Here is a 20727-nt window from a genome sequence, read left to right on the forward strand (position 1 = left end):
ACTGTCGTTAACGAGGCGATCGATCGCCTTCGGTTTTGCGCTCGGTCCACGAGCTCTCAGACTGCCATCGAACTTTCAATCGACTTCCCGACGACCATCGCCACCATATTGACGGTACCTTGCGCTGATCATTAATTAATTAGCGGGCGTTATCTGTCCGTCCGTCAACAAAAGCTACGACTTTCCGGATTACGGCGAATCGAATCGCATTACGCGGATCGTCTCTCGTTGCTGCTGTCCTCGTCCTTTTTATTGTTTACGCGCCACGTATACACGTTCCCGCGCGCAATTATCTCCCGTTAACGAGGGAAAAACGAGAGCCGTTTCCAATGTAATACGATAATATAGGATTTTAATCCCGGAGCATTACCTTCGGCAGATCTTGAAGAGATATTCGATTAAATCTCACATTATTTTTGTTATAAGTTCGACATTATACATCATAAATTATTCTTTTGCCTTTTTAATAGTGACTTTCTTTTAATTTGATACATTAGGCAGAATTTAACTTATTGATCTTTTAAAAATATAATATTGATTTGTCCAGAAAAGAAAATATTTGTCAAAAATATTCTAGATATTTTTTTACATTGCAATTATCATTAAATCTTTTTTATAGAGAACTTTATTTTCTAAAATTAAATTTTAAAGTTAGTTCGTTTTTGATACCTTTAATTTGCGATAATGATGTTAATGTAGAATTCAATTGAAACGAAGCAATCTTGCTGGATCTGTTATCGGATTTGATTATTCTTAGGTTATCGTCATTATCACTACTGACCGAGATATGTTTCTTCAAGGAATCATTATCAATACTCTCTAAAGAATCCAAAGAATATTCCGACATTGCTGCGAAATCTTCACCTGGCGCAGAAGTTAATATACACGCCATAAAGCGTGCTTAGGCATCATGATATTCAATCTTGATGGATTTCCACTTTTCGTGCGGCAAACTTCGCGCGATTTTTTTCTATCTATATTAGTTGACCCTAAAAAAGTGCATGCAGTAAATTGTATACAAAATGTGTGTCAATTCCAAGAAAATTTTTACATGACTAGTGTGTTAAAGCCATAATCTTTTGTAAACTTTTTTGTTTTGCTTTGCGCTCGTAATAAACTATTCTCTTTGAAAAAATTTCGAAGAATATACTCATTTAACCCAGGTATTTCAATATTGTACATAAACGAATATAAAATGTGCGGGTTGAATTTAAAACTAAATATGTACAAAAATTTATCTTAAAATTTTATCTACAATATTTACTGCTATCATATTTTTCAACGTTATTAAAAAATTATTCCTATGAAGTTGCGTGTATATATATTCCAATATACATAATTATAGCCTACTTTCTATGATTTATTAAAGATAATTAGAACTTTACTTCATATTTTATTACATAATAATTATAACAATTTTTAAGACATACGAAAGAATAAAAATCAATTACGATTTTTATTATAAAAAATTAATAATTTAATAATATAATTGAATTATAGACTCTTATATGTTTCAAAAACAATACAAAAAATTTAAGCAAATACAAAGGCTATTAAGAGTCAACGCTGTTAGCAGTGCGCAAAAACACAATCTTAAAATCTATAACATAGATACCATGTCGAACGTTTCGATCCTTCGTTTCGGATCATCATCAGCGACAATACAATATAAATTTAAAAATTACTCAGAGTTGCAAACAATGATGTTGTCCCGCAGTATGTAATATACAACCAATCTGAGGCAAGACTATCACTTCTTCACGTGAAAGTATGTACATTAGTACGAATAATTGAGTATGTCTGTGAATTATATAATCAAGAATTATAAATTACATTAAAAATTTTTTTTAAAAAAATATTTTTATTCTTTCGTATGTCTTAATAATTGTTATAAAATTAACCGAATGAGAACTTTAGGGCTGAGCACAGAATTGCCGTAACACATTATTAAGACAGACTTAAGTTGTAGTCGTAACAAGTATTGGCGTATGACGTTGGAATTAATGGGCATTGCTATATCTCTTGATAGCGTGCTACCACGTGCTATATAAGTAATCTAATCGTTTGTAAGCAAGTCAAAAATAATCTTGTTAATCGTCCTGAAAGTCTTAATGTAATTACGGCAATCCTGTGCTCAGACCCTTAAGCTTATGGCTCATCAGATGATAGCATATTTTAAACAACACACTTGATGACATCTCTAGGCTTTATACAGAAGCAAATTATCACTTGATGATAAAGCAGACATTTCGCTTACTTGTTATCATCCTGTCGTTCATAACGAATCTAATTAACTATTCTACATTATTTTGAAAAATAATATCAATATCTGAGCACTAATTGCTAACTGATTTTAATTATTTTTTAATCAATTTTATTTAATTTTTACTTATTAAAGACATATATAATATGGATTTCTATAAATTTTTTGAATAATTTGATATGAAATGATAGTAATAATAAATATATAAAATTTCAAAATTAAGAAATTATATACTTTTGTATTATACCTTTGTTCATATGCAATATAATTTTATAAAAATATTTTACTAAAAAATATTTTGTATTAAGATAACAGTAGGTAGTGCTGTCTTTGCTTTTTTAAATCCAAATTAAGAAACAATTTATATTTTTGTATATATGCAATGTACTTTTATAAAAATATACATTATTTCTTATTTAAAAATAAATCTCGCATTTTAATATCAGAACGAGAATAGAACGTTATATTTGTCTTTCTAGCGTTATGTGCAAAAAAATGCTTATTTAAATAAACAATATGATAACTTGAATGAAAAATACAAACAAGAATAACATTTCGATGCAATATTTCAATAAATTCAACTCTTACTGGAAATATTTAAAAAAGATGTCTTTATAAGCAATTATTTTTTATAGCATTATCTATCACACGTTAATATGTATTTAGTTTTTGTTTAAGTATGAAATAAGGTCTATCCTTAGAACAAAAAATTACATTTTATTTAGATTGATAGCTGATAGTTCCATTAAACTTTGGCCTTGTTCTATTATAGATATACCAGCACTAAAAAAAGTCATAGTTTATATTACGTATATACCATATCTTTTCAGTACTAACAGTGTATCACATATCGAACCATTATCCATTCACAATTCGCGATAGTCTGCATCATGCGATCAATAAAACGCAAACGCACGCATTTATTCTCTGCAAAAGTCTATTACATAATTAAAGATTTCAACATTTTATAGTTATCAGGTCTATAATAGCATGTACCGAGGAATTACAGTAAGACGATTCAAAATAGAACGAGAGATATGTAGTTTTCGTCGTGCTGCTGTAGGAGTATCAAATGCAACTGAACTTTATCGTTCCTAGAGTGAGACATCAAACGTAGCAGGTACCTATTATAAGCTAATGTATTATATGTACTAACGCTCCGTATGTAGGTATGTATGTACAATTGTACAGTAGAAACACACATTAAATGCGTTTCAAGGCGATGTCATCTCACAACAGTACACAGCTTGATCTCGTCACCGTCGGAATTCTTCACTACGTTTAGCATGGGTGAATCTAGTACTTATCATATATCGATCCATAGTGTGTCCGATAAATATATTTTGACAGATATAACAAGTTAAGACGCGTGGTAACATTAAAGAAAGACGGATTTTCGCAATTAAAAGAAAAAATCAAATTAAAAGTTGACTACGTCATTGTAGCTTATCTGTATATTTTATCTTGATGTAATAAAACGATTAACTGTAATATAAGATAAACAATCAAACAGAATATTTATAATAAAATCATCGCTTATGTATATAATTTTCGACATTAACAAAAGAAATACTTAACTTCGCGGACTTTATTCTGAAATTGTTAAGTAATACAATTAATGTATTTATTATGCAGTTTTGCTCATCTCTTTCGTTGAAGTGAAAAAGTGTAAAAATGCTCATTGGAAATTTTTAATGCTATAGTGTGATAAAATGACGATATAACTCACGTTGGTATTTGTAAATTTTTTATCTCGCTTCTTATTGACGAATCGATGTACCCAAAACTCAATTAATTCGGGTTATCAATTTTTTACACAGTTGAAACGAACAGGCTTTATGACTATACCGTTCAAATAAATCCGTTTAATTATGATACGTTTGTTCCGATAATTATAATTGATAATCTAAATTGCAATAAGTAACAAAATGATACGTGTATATGTATATGTTTATATATGTATATATCTATAAAGTCTTAGCAGGCTTCGATTTGTCTCTCCAGTTGGACAACGTGATAACATCAGACACACTGGTAAATATTTTTTTATATTGTAAACATATTTGCTCTAGAGGGGGAAGAAATATACTTAAATCCATATAATCATAATGCGCACATAGTAGTAAAGATCAAGTTTCTTAATATATAACGACATAAGCTGTTCGAATCTTTTCATAATATTATGTTATCGATAAAATTAAAATTTTTTACTTTATTTATCAATCCTTGAAAATTCATTCTCTTCGAAAAAATCATTTTACGTTGATAAATAACACCGGAAATATACCAGATAACATTTATATTGCATAAGATATCTAAAAAGCATCTTTTAGATGTCTTATGCCTAAAACATAAAAGATGTCTTTTAGATATCTTATGCAACATGCATGTTATTTAGAATATAGTATACAAAAAATTCGTAGGCGTTGTAATGAAAATACTTATCACGAAACATTTACTAATTATTTGTAATTAAAAATAAATAGCAATAAATACAAGATATTTTAAAAGTAATTATAACAATATTATAAACAAAATATTATTTAGAAATAATTATCACACTAAATAAGCAGCATGATTTTGCTGAGTTGTCTGTTGCAATTTAACTTTGCCTAGATTTATCGAAGATTAAGGCAAAAGTGTTCAATCGAAATTTTAAACAATTATTAAATGTTTCATATAAGCATTTTCATTCTAACGGTTTTTTATATGCATATTTTTGGTTATATTTATCAATGTATATATAATAATTCTATACTTCTTAGTTATATATACCCACACATTCTGCTTATTTATTAAAAATTATTACATTTGTAAAATTGAAAAAAATTAATTAGTATGAATTTAATCCTTCTAATATAATAAGAAATTTTTTGTCCAAAATCTAACACTTTGTTACTAGATTTTGAAATTTGTAACTACATTTTGCTGTAAATCGATTATAAAAAACAAGATCTACGAGTCGATAGATACAATTACAGATTTTTTTAACAAGGACATATTAAAAATAATTATATAAACAGAGCTGCGAAACAAATACATTTAATAATAATTTTTTAATTTTAAATAAAACAAATGTGTCTACCTCACACGAGGTCATTTTAAATGTTGTTATAACATCGGAGAAAACTAAAATTATAACGCATACTAAAGAAAGAGGTTATTTGTAATTTGATGTATATGTAGTTAATTCTTGTGATATTTCTTCGAGAACAGCAACATAGTATCACGTTCCTCTATTGATGATTGTAGCGCAGTAATCGGTAGAGTGCGGTCAGTATTGTTACATTTTGCTAATTTAAAATTATATACTAGAAGGTTTGCGGGTTATCGCCGTATCTTTCTTCATTATTAATGCCATTTGGTATTAATAATATTGGCATTAATAATGAAGAAAGACACGGCGATAACCTGCAGCAAACCTTCTGGTATAATTGAAGAAAATATCCGTGAAAGCCTCAAAAACGTAATTAAAATTATATTTTTTATATTTAAGGAAATGTATAACCAAAAACTCTTAGCATTATCTAATGTAAATTAAATTATATAATATCTATACACTTTTCAGATTTATATAGTAACAAATCTCTAGCACTCTGTTAATAATTTATTAAATTTTTGATTTTGTAACACAGTAACTTTCAAAGAAATCTATATACATATAACAATCTAAAAGTTTTTAGTTCTTATCCAACATAAATTATATACAATTTTTTTGAATGTATATTGCTAATATTTTGTTATCGAATTTTTAATCTTATTTTTCGTTGATTTAGAACTATCACATGTATAGCAATTCAAAAAGCTATATAAACTCATATATGACAATCCAAAAATTCTTAACATTATCTAAATTATTAGATATTATATATCATAAATTATATATATACACTTTTTGAATTTATATTGTTACATCATTAATTATCAGCTATTTTACATCATATTCTAAATCTAAATGATGCTTACGTTTTATGTACTTTATCATGTATTATCAATAGCGTCAATAACTAACACTTATCCAACATAAATGCTCTAAACGAATCAAGAGTGTTTATCATTCACCCGTCGAGTGAATACCCTATGAAGAATTACGACTAAAGATAAACACTCCATTATTGAATCATGTATGTATGTGTGTGTGTGTGTGTGTGTGTGTGTGTTTGTAGCTTCGGAAAGATACCATTTCCTCTGTATTTCAGATCAATAAATAGTAACAGATAGTAAAAAAATATCACAGATCTTGATATAATAACGAAACACTTGTCGCATTTTGTTTCCGCAACTTTATTAGCCAAAAATATAAAGTACTCCCACAAATTAATATAAATGTTTTATAACTAAAAAAATAAAACAGTTTTATTGAAAAATAAAATAATTTTAATATTTTGTGAACTTTTATTTGCATTTTATTACAGCCCTTTCCATGAAAATGCAATAAATTTAAATTTATATTTATAACCAAGACTGTATTATTTATTTTCATCTTACGCTATATTCTTTACATAAGTAATACATATGAGAAGTAGACTTTTAAAAAGCATTTTATCCAAAATTTATAACTTTCAGAAAATGAGAAAAAATACCACAAAGAAACTACGTCTTATAGAAAGTAACAATTTGCCAATCAATAAGATATAAAATGTTGAACATAATTAATATACTATTTCTAATATACTATTTGTATTATAATAATGTTATAAACAAATGCATTTTATTTGTCTCTAGTTAAAAAACATAATACACTTTAAATGTCTAGATTTTTTTCAGCATAAATTGACGATAAAAATTTTAAAAATAATTCCAAAACATCATAGAGTAGTCAATAAATAAAAGAATAAGCCCTTAGTGAGTCAACTACGTTTAATTATGTATGAATTTAATAATTATAATATACAAATATATATACATATAGCTATCTTAATTATAATTTAAACAATATAAACGTTTCGAATTTTTGAATTCTCTTCAGTATAAAATATTCCGATCTTAAAATTTAATTATATTCAAACTAGAGTTAATATGATCATCCAGATTTTATAAATTCAAAAACTAAATAGAGATGGGTGGTGAATTTTTTGGATATTACCATTATCAAGGATAATAACAATATTATTTTTATTTGTGATACGAGAAACCTACATTTTTAAGAAAGTTTCTCAATTATTATTATTTTAGCTACCCAAAAAAAAACAGAAAATGGATATCATTATTGATAGAGTGTTGCTTCTTTCACACCCTAAATTTCATCAGAACTTTAATAAAATTATAAAGTGGTACTTAATAATGGTTATCTTCTAAAATTAATTTTTGCTACCATAAAAAAAAGATTACATAAAAAATTTGACTTATGGAAACAACAAATAAAGAATAAAGAATGGAACAAACGATGGATTCAAACCTACAGAATAAACAGATTTTTTTCACAATTCCATTTTTGGCCAAAAATATCAGATAAAATAAAAAATTTTTTTAATCAAACAATTAAAATAAACAAATTAATTAAAATAGCTTATAAAGGTATTAATAAACTCAGTAGATTCGTTAGAGTACAAAAAGATAAGCTTTTCCTTTACTGGTTAAAAGTAATATAATTAACTATATATATAAATTAATTGTAAAGATTGATAAGTTCATACGTAGGTCAAACTAGTAGATGTTTAAATACAAGAATTAAAGAACATAAGAACCATATTAATTGGAATACTGATCAACATCAGTGATTACAGAACATAGGTTGAAACATAACCACGAGTTTGATTGGGATAATATAAGAATATTGAATGAAGAAAGAGCAAAGAGATTAATTTCTAAGATGATTCATATTAAAAATAAAAAATCCAGTTTGAATTCAGAATGATATCGCGTTATTAGATCTTATATACAAGCTTTATGTTTATATACAAGTTTTTAAAAAGCCTTAACATTTTCTCTCTCTTATTATATTTATTTCTTTATACCTGTATGTTGACACATTATATAACAATTCATACAGAATTGTCCGGACGACATTATCGTTATAATATTTTAATGTAATTTTGTTTTTGTGTTATTTTATGTGAAGTATGAATAATAGTCATTTTTAATAATTCTTAACATTTATTTAATTGATATTTAATACATAATAATATAGTTCAATTTATATTATAGTAACCCAAGTAACACATAAAGCTTTAAAACGTGATAACGTTGTCTCAGCTTAAATCGCAGCATTTTTGTCTATGACAGTCACTGCTATAACGTCATTATGATATTAGATCCGTTCTTTTTGACTGAACATTTGCACTAGGACTTTCTTTTCTCTCCAGGAGAAGAAAAAAGGGAAAAAGATGAACTGGTGCAAAAGTTTAGCCAAAAAGAACAGGCCTATTGTGACAAAGTTGTATCAGCAAAAATCGAACAACATTTTTAGACTTTGGAAACGATGTTGCGGCCATTCAACTGCACAACCATTTTGTTGTAAAAAGGTTGTCATAGCTATATATATTATAGTAATAATCTGAATAAAATAAATTAATAAGCAGAATGTTTTTCATATATAAATATCCAATGAAAGTTTAATTTTTAATTTTTAAATTACGTAAAAATATTTAATATACAATAAAAACATTTTTTTTCAGCTAAAATTGAACTTGAAACAACCCGAATATCTTTGTCTCACTAGAATTAGATCAAATTTAAGGATTAATTAATTATTACAACATATTACAATTTATAACGTACATATAATTATACTAACGCGGACGCAAATTTATAAATACGCTAATTACAGAACTACACAGATCCTTAAGTAATAATTTTAGAACCACTTAAATGAACGCATGTGTCCGTATAAGTGACATCGCTGATACATATTTTTAACCTAAACTGATAGTTATTTTTGCTGTGACATACAAATTACAGCTATTTTGACTGTAAAATTATCATATATGTTAATATTTGGCTTTTACAGTCAAAATAGCTGTAGCTGCATCTTGACTTTTCTACTAGCGGTCACAGCGACTGTACAGCTATCAACATAGTCAAAATAGCTGTGGCTGTATTTTTACTTTTTTATTAGCTGTCATACTTGCATAGCTATTAATATAGCTAAAATAACTGTGGCTGCTAAATAGTTGTAATTAAAGCTGATAAAACATTATACTAGTTACATTTTTGCTGTTGCAGCGAATGTTATAGATCACGTTACTTGAGAAATTAGTCAACTTAATATAACACTGAAGCCAGGAAATTCAGTCATTAACTTGTTTAAATTCATGTAAATGTTAGAAAAATTATTAGTTTTATTTACATTTTATTAATAGTAAATTGGAACTCAATGAATTTATAATATCTGGATGACCATATTAATTCAATTTTAGAGATAATTAAATTTTAAAATTAGAATATTTTATACTGAAGAAGATATAAAAATTAGAATCGAAACGTTTATATTGTTCAAATTATAGTTTAAGATAGCTATATATATGTATATTATAATTGTTAAATACATACACAATTATAATGTAGTTGGCTCACTCTTTTATTGATTAATTCATAAGAGCTTATTAAGTTAGTATGTATATTATATTCATAGAATAGCTTAAAATATGAGTCTTTCAACATTAAACACTATGCCATTTCTTACTTAAAAAATAAAATTTTGTACAAAAAATGTATTTTGGAAATCTACTTTTCATATTATATAGATCAAAATTAAGACCAAAATTACTTTTTTCTATTTTACTTATATCAATTACATATAATTACAATAACTATTTGCTTCTCAATTTCTTTTGTTATTATTAGACGTTCTATTTCGTTTTTTTTCAGGCATTTATAAATATTGCACGGGGAAAATGGTGTACATTAACGTCGCCGTTTGTCTGTCAGTTCTTCTGTTTGTGATCGGATTATCCGTGGGTCTGAGCATGAACACCTTCAAAGGACGAAATGCTCTCGACTTGGCGCCTCTTATTGATGGGTAATTTAATCGTATAATCAGAGAAGCGTGCCGATGAGAAAACAAATTACTTTGACATATATATATTCGATCGATACCAGCACGGTGACGTTACAGATAATTTTGGGTAATTCCGAAACATTACGAGCTGCGTCATGTAGAAGATACATCAACAATTGAATTAAAATTTATTGTCTTATTCTTTAATTAGCTGTTAATTAAAATATTTATTTTTTTGTGCCTTATATATAATATTTTCCTACGTATTTTATCTTCTGTACTTCTTTGTTTCACAATTTGACGTAATATTTACATAAATACTAATGTAATAAAGATTGATCATAAATCATTTAATATTCATGGACTAGAAAATTTAGTGTATTTTGCAATAGCATAATAATATACATATATTATACATATAAACTTTTTTTTTAAATTGAAAAAGCATTACGAGTATACACGCGTAATTAAAAAAAAATCTATTGCACCAAATAAAAAGTAAAACGTAAATGTACAGTCTTTACTAATTTATATTCTATAATAAAACCTAAGTAATCTGACACGTTTCTTTTGTATTTTCATTGAAGATCTTCCTGTTCCAATTCAAAAGTAATAATTTAACTCTCTTTCAAAAATTATTATATCACAAAATTTACTTAACTCAAGTGATATGCGCCACACTAAATTAAAAAGTAAAATCCAAATGATACTGTTTTTAATAATTTATATATAATAAAAACTAATAATACGTATCGAAAAAACATTGTGCCAAACTAAAAATTAAACTTAAGAATAGTACTATATTTATTAAGTTATATATATATAAATATACTCGTGTATATTAACTATATCGTTAAGCATCAATAAGGAACATTTCAACGGAAACATTTATAAAATCATAATTTAAGAAACATATTTTTTACACATTTGTAGATAAATATAAAGTTTAATTTTTTTATTTAAAATTTTATTGTATACATATACATGGGGCATTATTTGTATCTATAAATTAAGTAATCTATCCAAATTTTGAAAGTTAAATCGTTGCGTCCAATTTCAAACGTGTCAATAAATTTCATAATAAATGACTCCGATTTAAAAAAATAAGAAGTGTTCTTACTAGGCAGTATTTAATCCTATAAAATTAATTTTTAAAAAAATTTAAATGAACTGTATTTATAATTTTTGAAGTCAAACTCCGCCACATCCGTTTAGTGATGATACCGCAAACACTTGCGAGTGATGAAAAGTACCAAAATAATGGAAAGATATCTTTTTTATATTATCTTTTCGATAATATGAAAAGATATCTTTTTGTCGATTTTTTGCCGAAAAGATAATCATATAAAGATGATGAAAAAGTTCTTTTTTTAAATATATTGAATCACTCGTGTTATGTGAAAACAATTAAATGTGAACTAAAGCCAGTGATTGCGAGCATTATAAGTTAAATTCTAATAAATAAAATTAAATAATAATTAATGACTAAAATTAAATACAATATGTTTCGGAACTACCGGTTTTTCTTTAGTTAACATAATTAAAAATTCATAAAAACTGTAAAGCTTATTTTATAATACATAAATTTTTAAAACGTTATCAATCATGAGTCGGTTAAACATTGATAAATTAATGAAAGTATAGAGACAAATAATTATCATAGTATAAAAAGATCATTTCCAAATTTTATAGACATCTTCTCGCTTTGTCGAAAAGACAACTTAAAAGAGACGTATATTTTTTTAGTATTCTTTTTTAACATTTTTTTTTAGTATTTTGTGCTATCTATAGGACTCTCCTTTTACATCAAGCACTTGATACGCGTATTAACTAGTAATTTTCTTTATTAAATTATTTTAATTTTAGCAATATGTGTATTTAAAGAATAATGTACTAAATTTGTACAATATACATCAAAATGATTAATTAAATATACATATCTCGTATATGTTTCATGTATCGCCGAAATTAAGAAAGGTAATTCAATAGAAAGTTACTACCCATATCAAGTGTATACGATGTAAACTAGGAATATAATATTTCTATGCTTACATCGATATACTACTATGTCTTCAGATATTTTTAAAATATTTTTAATAAAATATTTTGAAACAATTTGTAAATTAATATTATGCGTATAATATTGCATCTGCATCCTACGCTTCTCCTTCCTTTTCCTCTAATTAGATAAATTTATCTGCAATCGCCGTTGTATTTGTAGCCACAACGATTTACCGGACAATCTCTATAACAAGTTACACAACGATTTACGGACTTTCCGGTTTGAAGATGATTTAAGCAACGACGATGTTTGGGGAAGAACCGCCTGTCCTACGTGTTTCACCGATTTACCTCGTCTAAGTAAGGGAAAAGTAGGTGGACAGGTGAGTCATGGGCTTTTGTATGAGAAGCTATACAAGATTAATTATTTAAGATTCACGCAACCTATTTGCTCCACAATTAGCAGATTAGTCATTTTATCTCAAGTGTTTCCTTTCTGATAAGTTCTCCTTTCATTATCTTCTCTTTCTCGTGTTTTTGTCCGCTACTTCATTTTTTGCTGCATGTCTACAAGAAGTTCAATTAAAAACCAATCAAAATAATGTAACGTCAATTTCAACAATGTAACAGTTATGTATAACACACGTGTTATTTTATTTTACATTTGTATTATTGAGTATGAAATTGTATAACATGATGTTTTGTTTACTTTCAATTGGTGTTTATTGAGAGGTCAATATCTCAATCTTCGTGAAGAAGCCTTTATCTCGGGATTTCCCACTAAAGAGATAATCCTATTTGCTGTTCGCGCAATAACGTGCGAATCACGCGATTTTTTAGTTCTGGGTGGCGTACGCACCGTGTGAATCGCAATACAAGGATGCCATACAACTAACGTTACGGCAGATCGACGTGATTCGACGACTTATTCAGCGATATCCGAACAATTTGCAATTAGTCACCGCCGCGGGGGACATCGAAACCACATGGAGGAGCGGCAAAATAGCGTCCATGATAGGCGTCGAGGGCGGCCACTCCCTCGACTCGAGCCTAGCAGTTCTGAGGCTCTACTATGACCTCGGAGTTCGTTATGTTACCCTGACTCACGGCTGCAACACACCGTGGTACGTCATACGGATGCGACTTGTATGGATAAAATCCACCTCTATAGCACGAAATATTATAGCAACATTATAGCAATATTTTAATAGTGCGCAATATTACAAAAATTGCAGCAATACAATATTGAAATTTAAATATTATATTGGAAATATTGCATCAATATTATGAAATACTGTAATTTTAGTGTTTTGTAAAACAATGTTGTAATTTACATTCCTGGAACATTACAATTCAAGAGAACCACGAGTTGGTGAAGAAGATTCTCCCGAAGATTCCTAATCTTTTTTGAGTTTTCTAAGCAATCGAATTTTTTAATTAATCAAACTGGATTAATTACTGAAATATTGCTACAATATTGCAGCAATGTTTTATGAAATATTACGATCTTTCGTGCTGTAGGAGCACTATCCTAATCCTGCTTCTACATGCTTAGATACGTTAATACTTCATGCTATTTAAACGCAACATTCTTGAAAATATAAATTATAATACAAAAATAATCACATCCTACACATGAAATTTACGGATTTTTTCCCCCTCCTTAATAATAACCGATAATATCTTTATATAATCTACATATTGCTGTAGATTTTTTATATAATCTACAAGTGCAATTGGCGTCTTTATGTCGGAAACGGAGAGCTTCATCTTTCAGTCTTCATCCTAAATCAATTTTATCTTAAATAAAATTCGATCTTTTTATGGACTTTACCTTTATTTTGACAGGGCTGATGCATCGCCCGTGAATGAGGGAAATGTTTACAATCTGACAGAATTCGGACAGGTATGTATATTAAAATTTTTGAAATTATCGTTGTTATTTATAAGCTTGATGTAACGCTTTGACTCTCATTTTGTATCATCACATGATGAAAATATTACGAGTACGCGGCGTATCTCGATAATTAATGAGATGGACATTGATGTTAATTATTGATATAAACAGCGCCTTCGATAATCGGAAAGCATGAACACATTGCTCAAATCGATGAGATACATTTAAGTTTGATTAGACAAAAACGTCAATCATTGATTAAATAAAAATAAAATGAACATGCGATTGTCTGTAATATTATATAGCTACAGCCTTCGAGATCTAAAGAATTTGTATCTTTTATTAATTGCATATTGTATTAAATGAAATAGTCTAATTATTAAAAATTTCAGTGATCACCAATAATAATGGTATTTTATAAATTATAGACTATTATTTATGAAATGAACCGAATTGGAATGCTGGTTGATCTGTCTCACACCTCTCACAATGTCATGCGGGAAGTGCTTGCAATAACAAAAGCTCCTGTCATGTTCTCGCATTCGTCTGCTTTTAGCATATGCAATAACTACAGGAACGTTCCAGATGATATTCTGCAGTTAGTCGTAAGTGCCACCAACGTTTTACAAAAATTGTTTCACACTCGGAAAAACCGCAAGAATAAAAAATTTTTTACGTGAAGGAACCGGATAAATTACACAAAAGCACATTCTTTCTTTCAGAAAAAGAACAACGGTATTGTTATGGTGAACTTTTACAACAACTTCGTGAACTGCAACGATTCGAAGAACGCGACGATGGAGGATGTCATAAGTATACTATATCTTTAATTACACCCAGTATATGTATATGAATTATTTTAGACAGCATACATATACAGGGATGAGCACGTATTTAAAATACTTTTATTTGAAAACGGTATTTGTGTGTGTGAGACAATTGCATTGTATATTTTATATTTCAGCGGAGTACATGAAAATATTTTGCATTCTATATTTTATGGAAGTATATAAAAGTACTTTATATTTTGTATTTCAGTATTAAAATGAAAGATTGAAAGTATTTTGTATTTTGTATTTTAAATACTAAGATTGACAATTAATGTTATTATTTAAATTACAAAATACATAAAGCCTTCTCAACCTTTTCAATTTTATATATAAACGCGTAATACTTTCATGTACAGATGTTGAAATATAAAAGATAAAATCTACTTTTATTGCAAAAAATTGTGTTTTAAATAAAAGTATTTCAAATACATATCTAGCCTGTATACATACATGTCTAAAATCAGAACATGTTCTAAAGACATCTCATGTTTTGATTTTAATATGCGTGCTGTTTAAGATACAATAAAATTAAAAAAATAAAAATTAATCTAATAAATTTCCCGCTATAATGATTTTTCAAAGTTAAAGATGTAATGACTAAAAAGCGCATGTTTTATGAAATAATATACAAGTAATATATTCTTTTATTCTATTGCAATCCTTATGAATTGTTGTATACAATTTTATAATTGACTCTTATTTGTCTTTATCTTTCTTTGATTTTAAATACTAAGAGTCCTGTATATTTTTCTTTATTCTTTTATTCTATTGCAATCCTTAAATGTTTATTATTTCATTGATCAATCAATTCTACATACGACTAACACACACATTTCAATTTTTTATTCAATCTCTATTATATTTTAATTAATTACATATTGATATATTTTCAGAACATATAAATCACATTCGAAATCTTATCGGACCAGACCATGTCGGTATCGGCGCAGATTATGATGGTATATCTATGTAAGTAATTACATTAATTCTACAACAACACATAACACAAAACAATAAATAAATGCGAATGAAATATACTTGATGAAATTAATCAGAATGCCAGTGGGATTGGAAGATGTTTCCAAGTATCCCGATCTATTCGACCGTTTATATGAGAGTCAAAAGGGAGAGCCAACGTGGACCAAGGAGGATTTGGAAAAATTGGCTGGCAGGAATTTCATTCGAGTTTTGCAAGCTGCAGAAGCGGTAGGTGCAAACATTATAAAAACAATTGCAAATGAATAGCATTATATATTTTCGTTTTATTACGTTTTTACAAAAGGTGCGGGACTCATTATCGTCCGAATCGCCTCGGGAAGATATTATAACGGCAAACGAATTATATGTTGCGCAAAAGAATGAAGGACTTACTCCAGGCTCATGTCAAACCGCACTTGAGTATGTATTATGTTGTATAAATATTTTGTTAATTTAATTTATCGTTGGAAAAATATGGTAGTTTTTTTTTATAATATTCGATATTTAAAGTTCTTTTACCATTTTAGATGGGACCAGTTAAAAACAACAGATGAAGTATCTAACTTAAGTACCACTATGGAAACAATTACTAAACCAGAGGCTTCGTGAAAAAATTTACAAAACGATATGTGATAACTTTATTAACATATAATTAATATTAAAAAGTAAAGTATAAAAGTGTTGAATATTGTTATAACGTTGTTTAGATATTATTCAATTCTCTCCATACTCTCACACACTTAACAATTTTCGAACCAAATTAAGATAATCATGATATTATAAACAATATTATATAAAATTATTTTTCTATAATACAATATACATTTGTTATGCAAATGAAAGATATAAATTATTATTACTCTTTATTATATAATACTTAAAGATATCTCTCCTAGGATTATTTTAAATATGAAGTACTTGTTATCTGATAGTTTTCCATCTCGAGATATGAATAAGATATAATCATTCGATTTGGGAACTTATTAGCAAAGACTAATAAAAGATATTTGTAAACAAATAAGAAGATGCGGATAATCATGAGTTATATAGCTTAAAATTTAAGTAATAAATAGCGTTTTTCTTTAACATTTCATTTTTTATCAAATATTTTATATTTCTTAAAAATAATTTAAAAGTAGTAAACATTACATCATTTGACGTCACGATTATAATTATATACATAAAAAGACGAAGATTGCATAGCTCAACATGCCTAACTTTTGCAAGGTCGCTGGTACGAGTCTCGGTAAATGATATATAATTAAACAAGAATCTGACTTTCATATTACAAATGTAGAATCGTAAAGAATAATTAAACATTTACAATATTAGCCGTTACTATAATTGCATCCATAATTATTATTAAGTATATTTACATCTATATGATGAAAGCGATTAAATAGATATTGAGATAAGTAATAATTATTAAAAAATCAAAGTTAATCGATAAAAAACTTAAATATCTGTTTAAGTTTTATATTAAATTTAATATACTAAGTTTTATATTAACTGTTAATTTATTTGTCAGCGGTTTTCAATGTAATGCTCTCTTTCCACTGACTTGGACCACTCTGTAAATTCCATAGATCTTTGCATCAGTTTGATTTCCGTCATTAAATTGTCCCTGAAAAAATTAATGTTTTATTCAGTCATTAAGTAAAATTAAAGATTAAACAGTGCGGGTGTTGCTTTAGAATAGTTTACAGAGACCTTTAAATATCTTGTTTAAGTAATCTTTATATTAAAAAATGTAAACTAAATAAGATTATGCACGTGTGTAAAAAAGATTTAATAAATTAGTACTAACCACTGAGTCTTCCTAATAAACGGTATGACTTTTGGAATTGGAAATCCATTGAATGTGGTGGACAGACATAAACTGTAAGCACCTGTGTTTTCCCAAACTAACCAATCGCCGATGTGAAGTTCTGGCAATAATATATCTTTAGCAATTATATCAAACGAATCGCAAGTCGGTCCCCATAAAGTCGAAAGAAATTTCTCATCACTCGCCGGCTATATAAATTAATAATAAATTACTTTACATCAACAAACAGATTTATATTGTAATATTTAGTGATAATATTCAATAAATCATATAACATTCATGATTATATATGTACTTTAAAAAGAATTTGTAGAATTTTAGGATTCGGGCAAATTAGTTCATCCAGAAACGAATTATACGTTCCAATATTTACGTAATACATTCTCATAAATTTGCCGTTTTTATGAACGATTCTTTTAGAATGTAAGAACGAGGCTACAATAAATGCTGATTCAACATAGTATCTTCCAGGTTCGCTGATAACTCTTATGCTAGGATCAAGATCTCGAATTGCGTCGTTCACAATATTGGCAAACTGAAGAAATTTAAAAATATAAATTAAAAAATTATTTTGACTGCCAAATAAAAAGAAACTATGGCCCAGTTTCACAACTTACGATTAACTCTTAATCAAGGTTCAACTTATCTCTTTCTAGAATTGGAAAAAATGCGAAATACATATATTGAATCTCGGTTAGGAGTTAACTATGAGTTGTGAAACTGAACCTAAGACGTGCAAGCAAAGCGTGTATACCTTGTCGATATTCGTTCCAATTTGACCGGGAAAACCACCACCGATATCGATCAGCTGTACGTTTTGGCAGCCCATCGATTTGGCGATCGCGATTAATCGTTTGCATATACCGATGCCTCTGCTATATGCATTTAACTCCCCACACGGACTACCGACATGAAAACTAAAGCCGTGCAAAGTGAGACCGAGATCTATCGTAAGTTGTATCAGCCGCACAGCATCCTCGTCCGGTTCGCAGCCAAACTTCAATCCAAGATTGCATTCCGAGTTTTTCGCGTCGCATCGTATGCGTATTACTATTCTATTAAATCACGAAATTATATATAACGATCAGAAGGATGATAGGTAAGAAAGAAAAGCAACCGGATGTTGATTGTAGCTACGATGGCGAATGATAAGCACAACGATTTCACACACTCACTTGGCCTCGGGATAAAGATCCTTTATTTTCAAAAGCTCCAATTCACTGTCGGCGGTTATCTGTTCGACATTCATTTTCTTGGCGTACTTAATGTGAGATGGGCATTTGTATGGATTCGCGAATATGATCCGGTCAGCTTGCACGCCGTATTGCATCACTTGCCTAATTTCTTGCTATTTCGACACATATATTACGTGTTAAAATTAAACCTATTCTGCCCCACGACTTGACAAGCAAAGAAAGATATCATGTAAAAAAATCACAAGAATTTATTTATGATTTTTGGATTTAATTTAAAGAAAATTGATTTAAAAAGAAAAGAATCTGATGCGAAAAGTAACAATGAAGTTATATTTTATTTTAAGGCATTTTTAACGCAAAAATTTTATCATTAAATCAGTATAATTAATATATGTATTAAGAAATAAAAATTTTTAATCTGAATTCACAGTATTTACATTTCATCTTTACCAATAATTGCGCTCATTTAGTATATACTGCAAAACTTTAGAAATAAATACGCGCATTTATCGATAAAAAAAAAGATATAAATACAGGCGTTAACGTTTACGATATTGAAGAATATTATCGTGGCAAAAAGTAAGAAAATTTACCTCGGACGCGCAATCAAAGCCAGTATTTAAAGCTGCCAATATCTTGATTACATTCGGATCGGGATTACATTTAACCGCTGAAATCAATTTAAAAGAAGGTCAAAAACCGGAATTTTTCGGTACAAATTTAAATGACGTTAGGCCCATTCTACAATTGCGTAAATGCAGTTGTAAGTAATTGCTGTAAGAATTCACCACAATCACAGTTAAATATTCTCCTCATATTCAATTGTAATTAGTGAATTTTTTAAATTACATTTACGCTAATACAATTATAGAATAGGCTTAATGCCTGTTCTACAATAGCCGTAAGTGTAGTTGTTAAAGGTAATATATATATAGTTGTAAAAATTCACCAATCACAGTCAAATATTCTCCTCATAGTCAACATATAATTGATCAATTCTTAAAACTACATCTACTTTCAAACTACTTACGCAATTGTAGAATAAACTTTATAGAGAAAGGGTAAAACTGACATACCGTAGTGTGGGGTAACCCTCGGAATTTTGGTAATCCATTCGCGATGTTTGTCAATGATATTACCAATATCCACAATGTAGAAACCGTCTTCCTGATTTCTTCTATCTATTATAGTCTTAATAACGTTCATATTATCCACTACGTCGTCAAAGACATTAATTTCGTTGAAATTGTCAGGAGACATGGTCCGCAATCTTGGATTTCAAGTATTGGAACGAACCGGGAGTAACAAAGTGATGGGAAGTGTCTGTCCAGAGAAGTGTCACCGCTTGATTACTTATAAGCAGCCCGAGATATTATGATAAGCCGCATTGCTTGAATATACGATTACAATCCAACTCTCATTTGTTCAATGATAAGATTTGTTGAAAATAAATGTACGTCCCTCTCTGTTGGTGGGATTCCTCTTTACAATGACGCAAATAATAATAAAAAGAATATGTATTCTGATGCTTGTCAAATAGGTAAACATCCGGCAAAGAATGACTTGACAATATAACAACTAAATTTTAATAGCTAAATTGAACTTAAGAGCATATCGCCTTATGTAGTGTCATTGTTAAGTTTTGGCTATTACAGATAAAAACGATCGCATTGTAGCATGAAACTTTATTAGCTGACAAATATTAGAATCCTCATTACGACCGTACAATTATAAATTAACAAGAATAAGGAAACCGCAATAACTAACGGTCTACTAAGCCATCTACGGTCAAAGC

The 20727-nt window shown here is 28.3% G+C and overlaps 2 protein-coding genes across 3 annotated transcripts; one reads left to right on the forward strand and one right to left on the reverse strand.

Moving 5' to 3' along the window:
• Positions 1–3271: 3271 nt before the first annotated feature.
• On the forward strand, positions 3272–16660 carry LOC108778439 (dipeptidase 1). 2 transcript variants are annotated; one of them, XM_018545620.1, is made up of 12 exons: positions 3524–3553; positions 4268–4297; positions 10073–10223; positions 12424–12586; positions 13044–13327; positions 14052–14109; positions 14529–14705; positions 14823–14913; positions 15824–15899; positions 15986–16136; positions 16213–16328; positions 16436–16660. In XM_018545620.1, the coding sequence occupies exons 1-12, from the start codon at positions 3550–3552 to the stop codon at positions 16515–16517; spliced, it is 1383 nt and encodes a 460-aa protein (XP_018401122.1). In that variant the 5' UTR covers positions 3524–3549; the 3' UTR covers positions 16518–16660. The 2 variants fall into 2 exon arrangements, with proteins under 2 accessions (XP_018401129.1, XP_018401122.1); XM_018545627.1 differs by lacking the exons at positions 3524–3553; positions 4268–4297 and adding an exon at positions 3272–3383.
• Positions 16661–17432: 772 nt separating this feature from the next.
• Positions 17433–20192, reverse strand: LOC108778462 (ornithine decarboxylase 2). The gene is made up of 7 exons (XM_018545651.1): positions 20009–20192; positions 19526–19602; positions 18912–19084; positions 18491–18791; positions 18032–18271; positions 17716–17924; positions 17433–17532 (listed from the first exon to the last, which is right to left on the reverse strand). Exons 1-7 carry the CDS (start codon positions 20190–20192, stop codon positions 17433–17435), a joined length of 1284 nt encoding a protein of 427 aa, XP_018401153.1.
• Between the last annotated feature and the right edge of the window lie 535 nt (positions 20193–20727).

Source organism: Cyphomyrmex costatus, unplaced genomic scaffold (genome assembly GCF_001594065.2).
Source record: "Cyphomyrmex costatus isolate MS0001 unplaced genomic scaffold, Ccosl1.0 scaffold119, whole genome shotgun sequence".
Lineage (NCBI taxonomy): Eukaryota > Metazoa > Arthropoda > Insecta > Hymenoptera > Formicidae > Cyphomyrmex > Cyphomyrmex costatus.

What these genes read in the sequence shown, in the direction of transcription:
- LOC108778462 (XM_018545651.1), bottom strand. Translation starts at nt 20,192, where the DNA reads ATGTCTCCTGACAATTTCAACGAAATTAATGTCTTTGACGACGTAGTG. An exon ending in TTCTACAAATTCTTTTTAAA is followed by an intron (nt 17,925 to 18,031) that starts GTACATATATAA and finishes TAATTTATATAG; the next exon opens with CCGGCGAGTGATGAGAAATT. An exon ending in TTTATTAGGAAGACTCAGTG is followed by an intron (nt 17,533 to 17,715) that starts GTTAGTACTAAT and finishes TAATTTTTTCAG; the next exon opens with GGACAATTTAATGACGGAAA.
- LOC108778439 (XM_018545620.1), top strand. An exon ending in TGATAACATCAGACACACTG is followed by an intron (nt 4,298 to 10,072) that starts GTAAATATTTTT and finishes GTTTTTTTTCAG; the next exon opens with GCATTTATAAATATTGCACG. An exon ending in TCATGTCAAACCGCACTTGA is followed by an intron (nt 16,329 to 16,435) that starts GTATGTATTATG and finishes TTACCATTTTAG; the next exon opens with ATGGGACCAGTTAAAAACAA.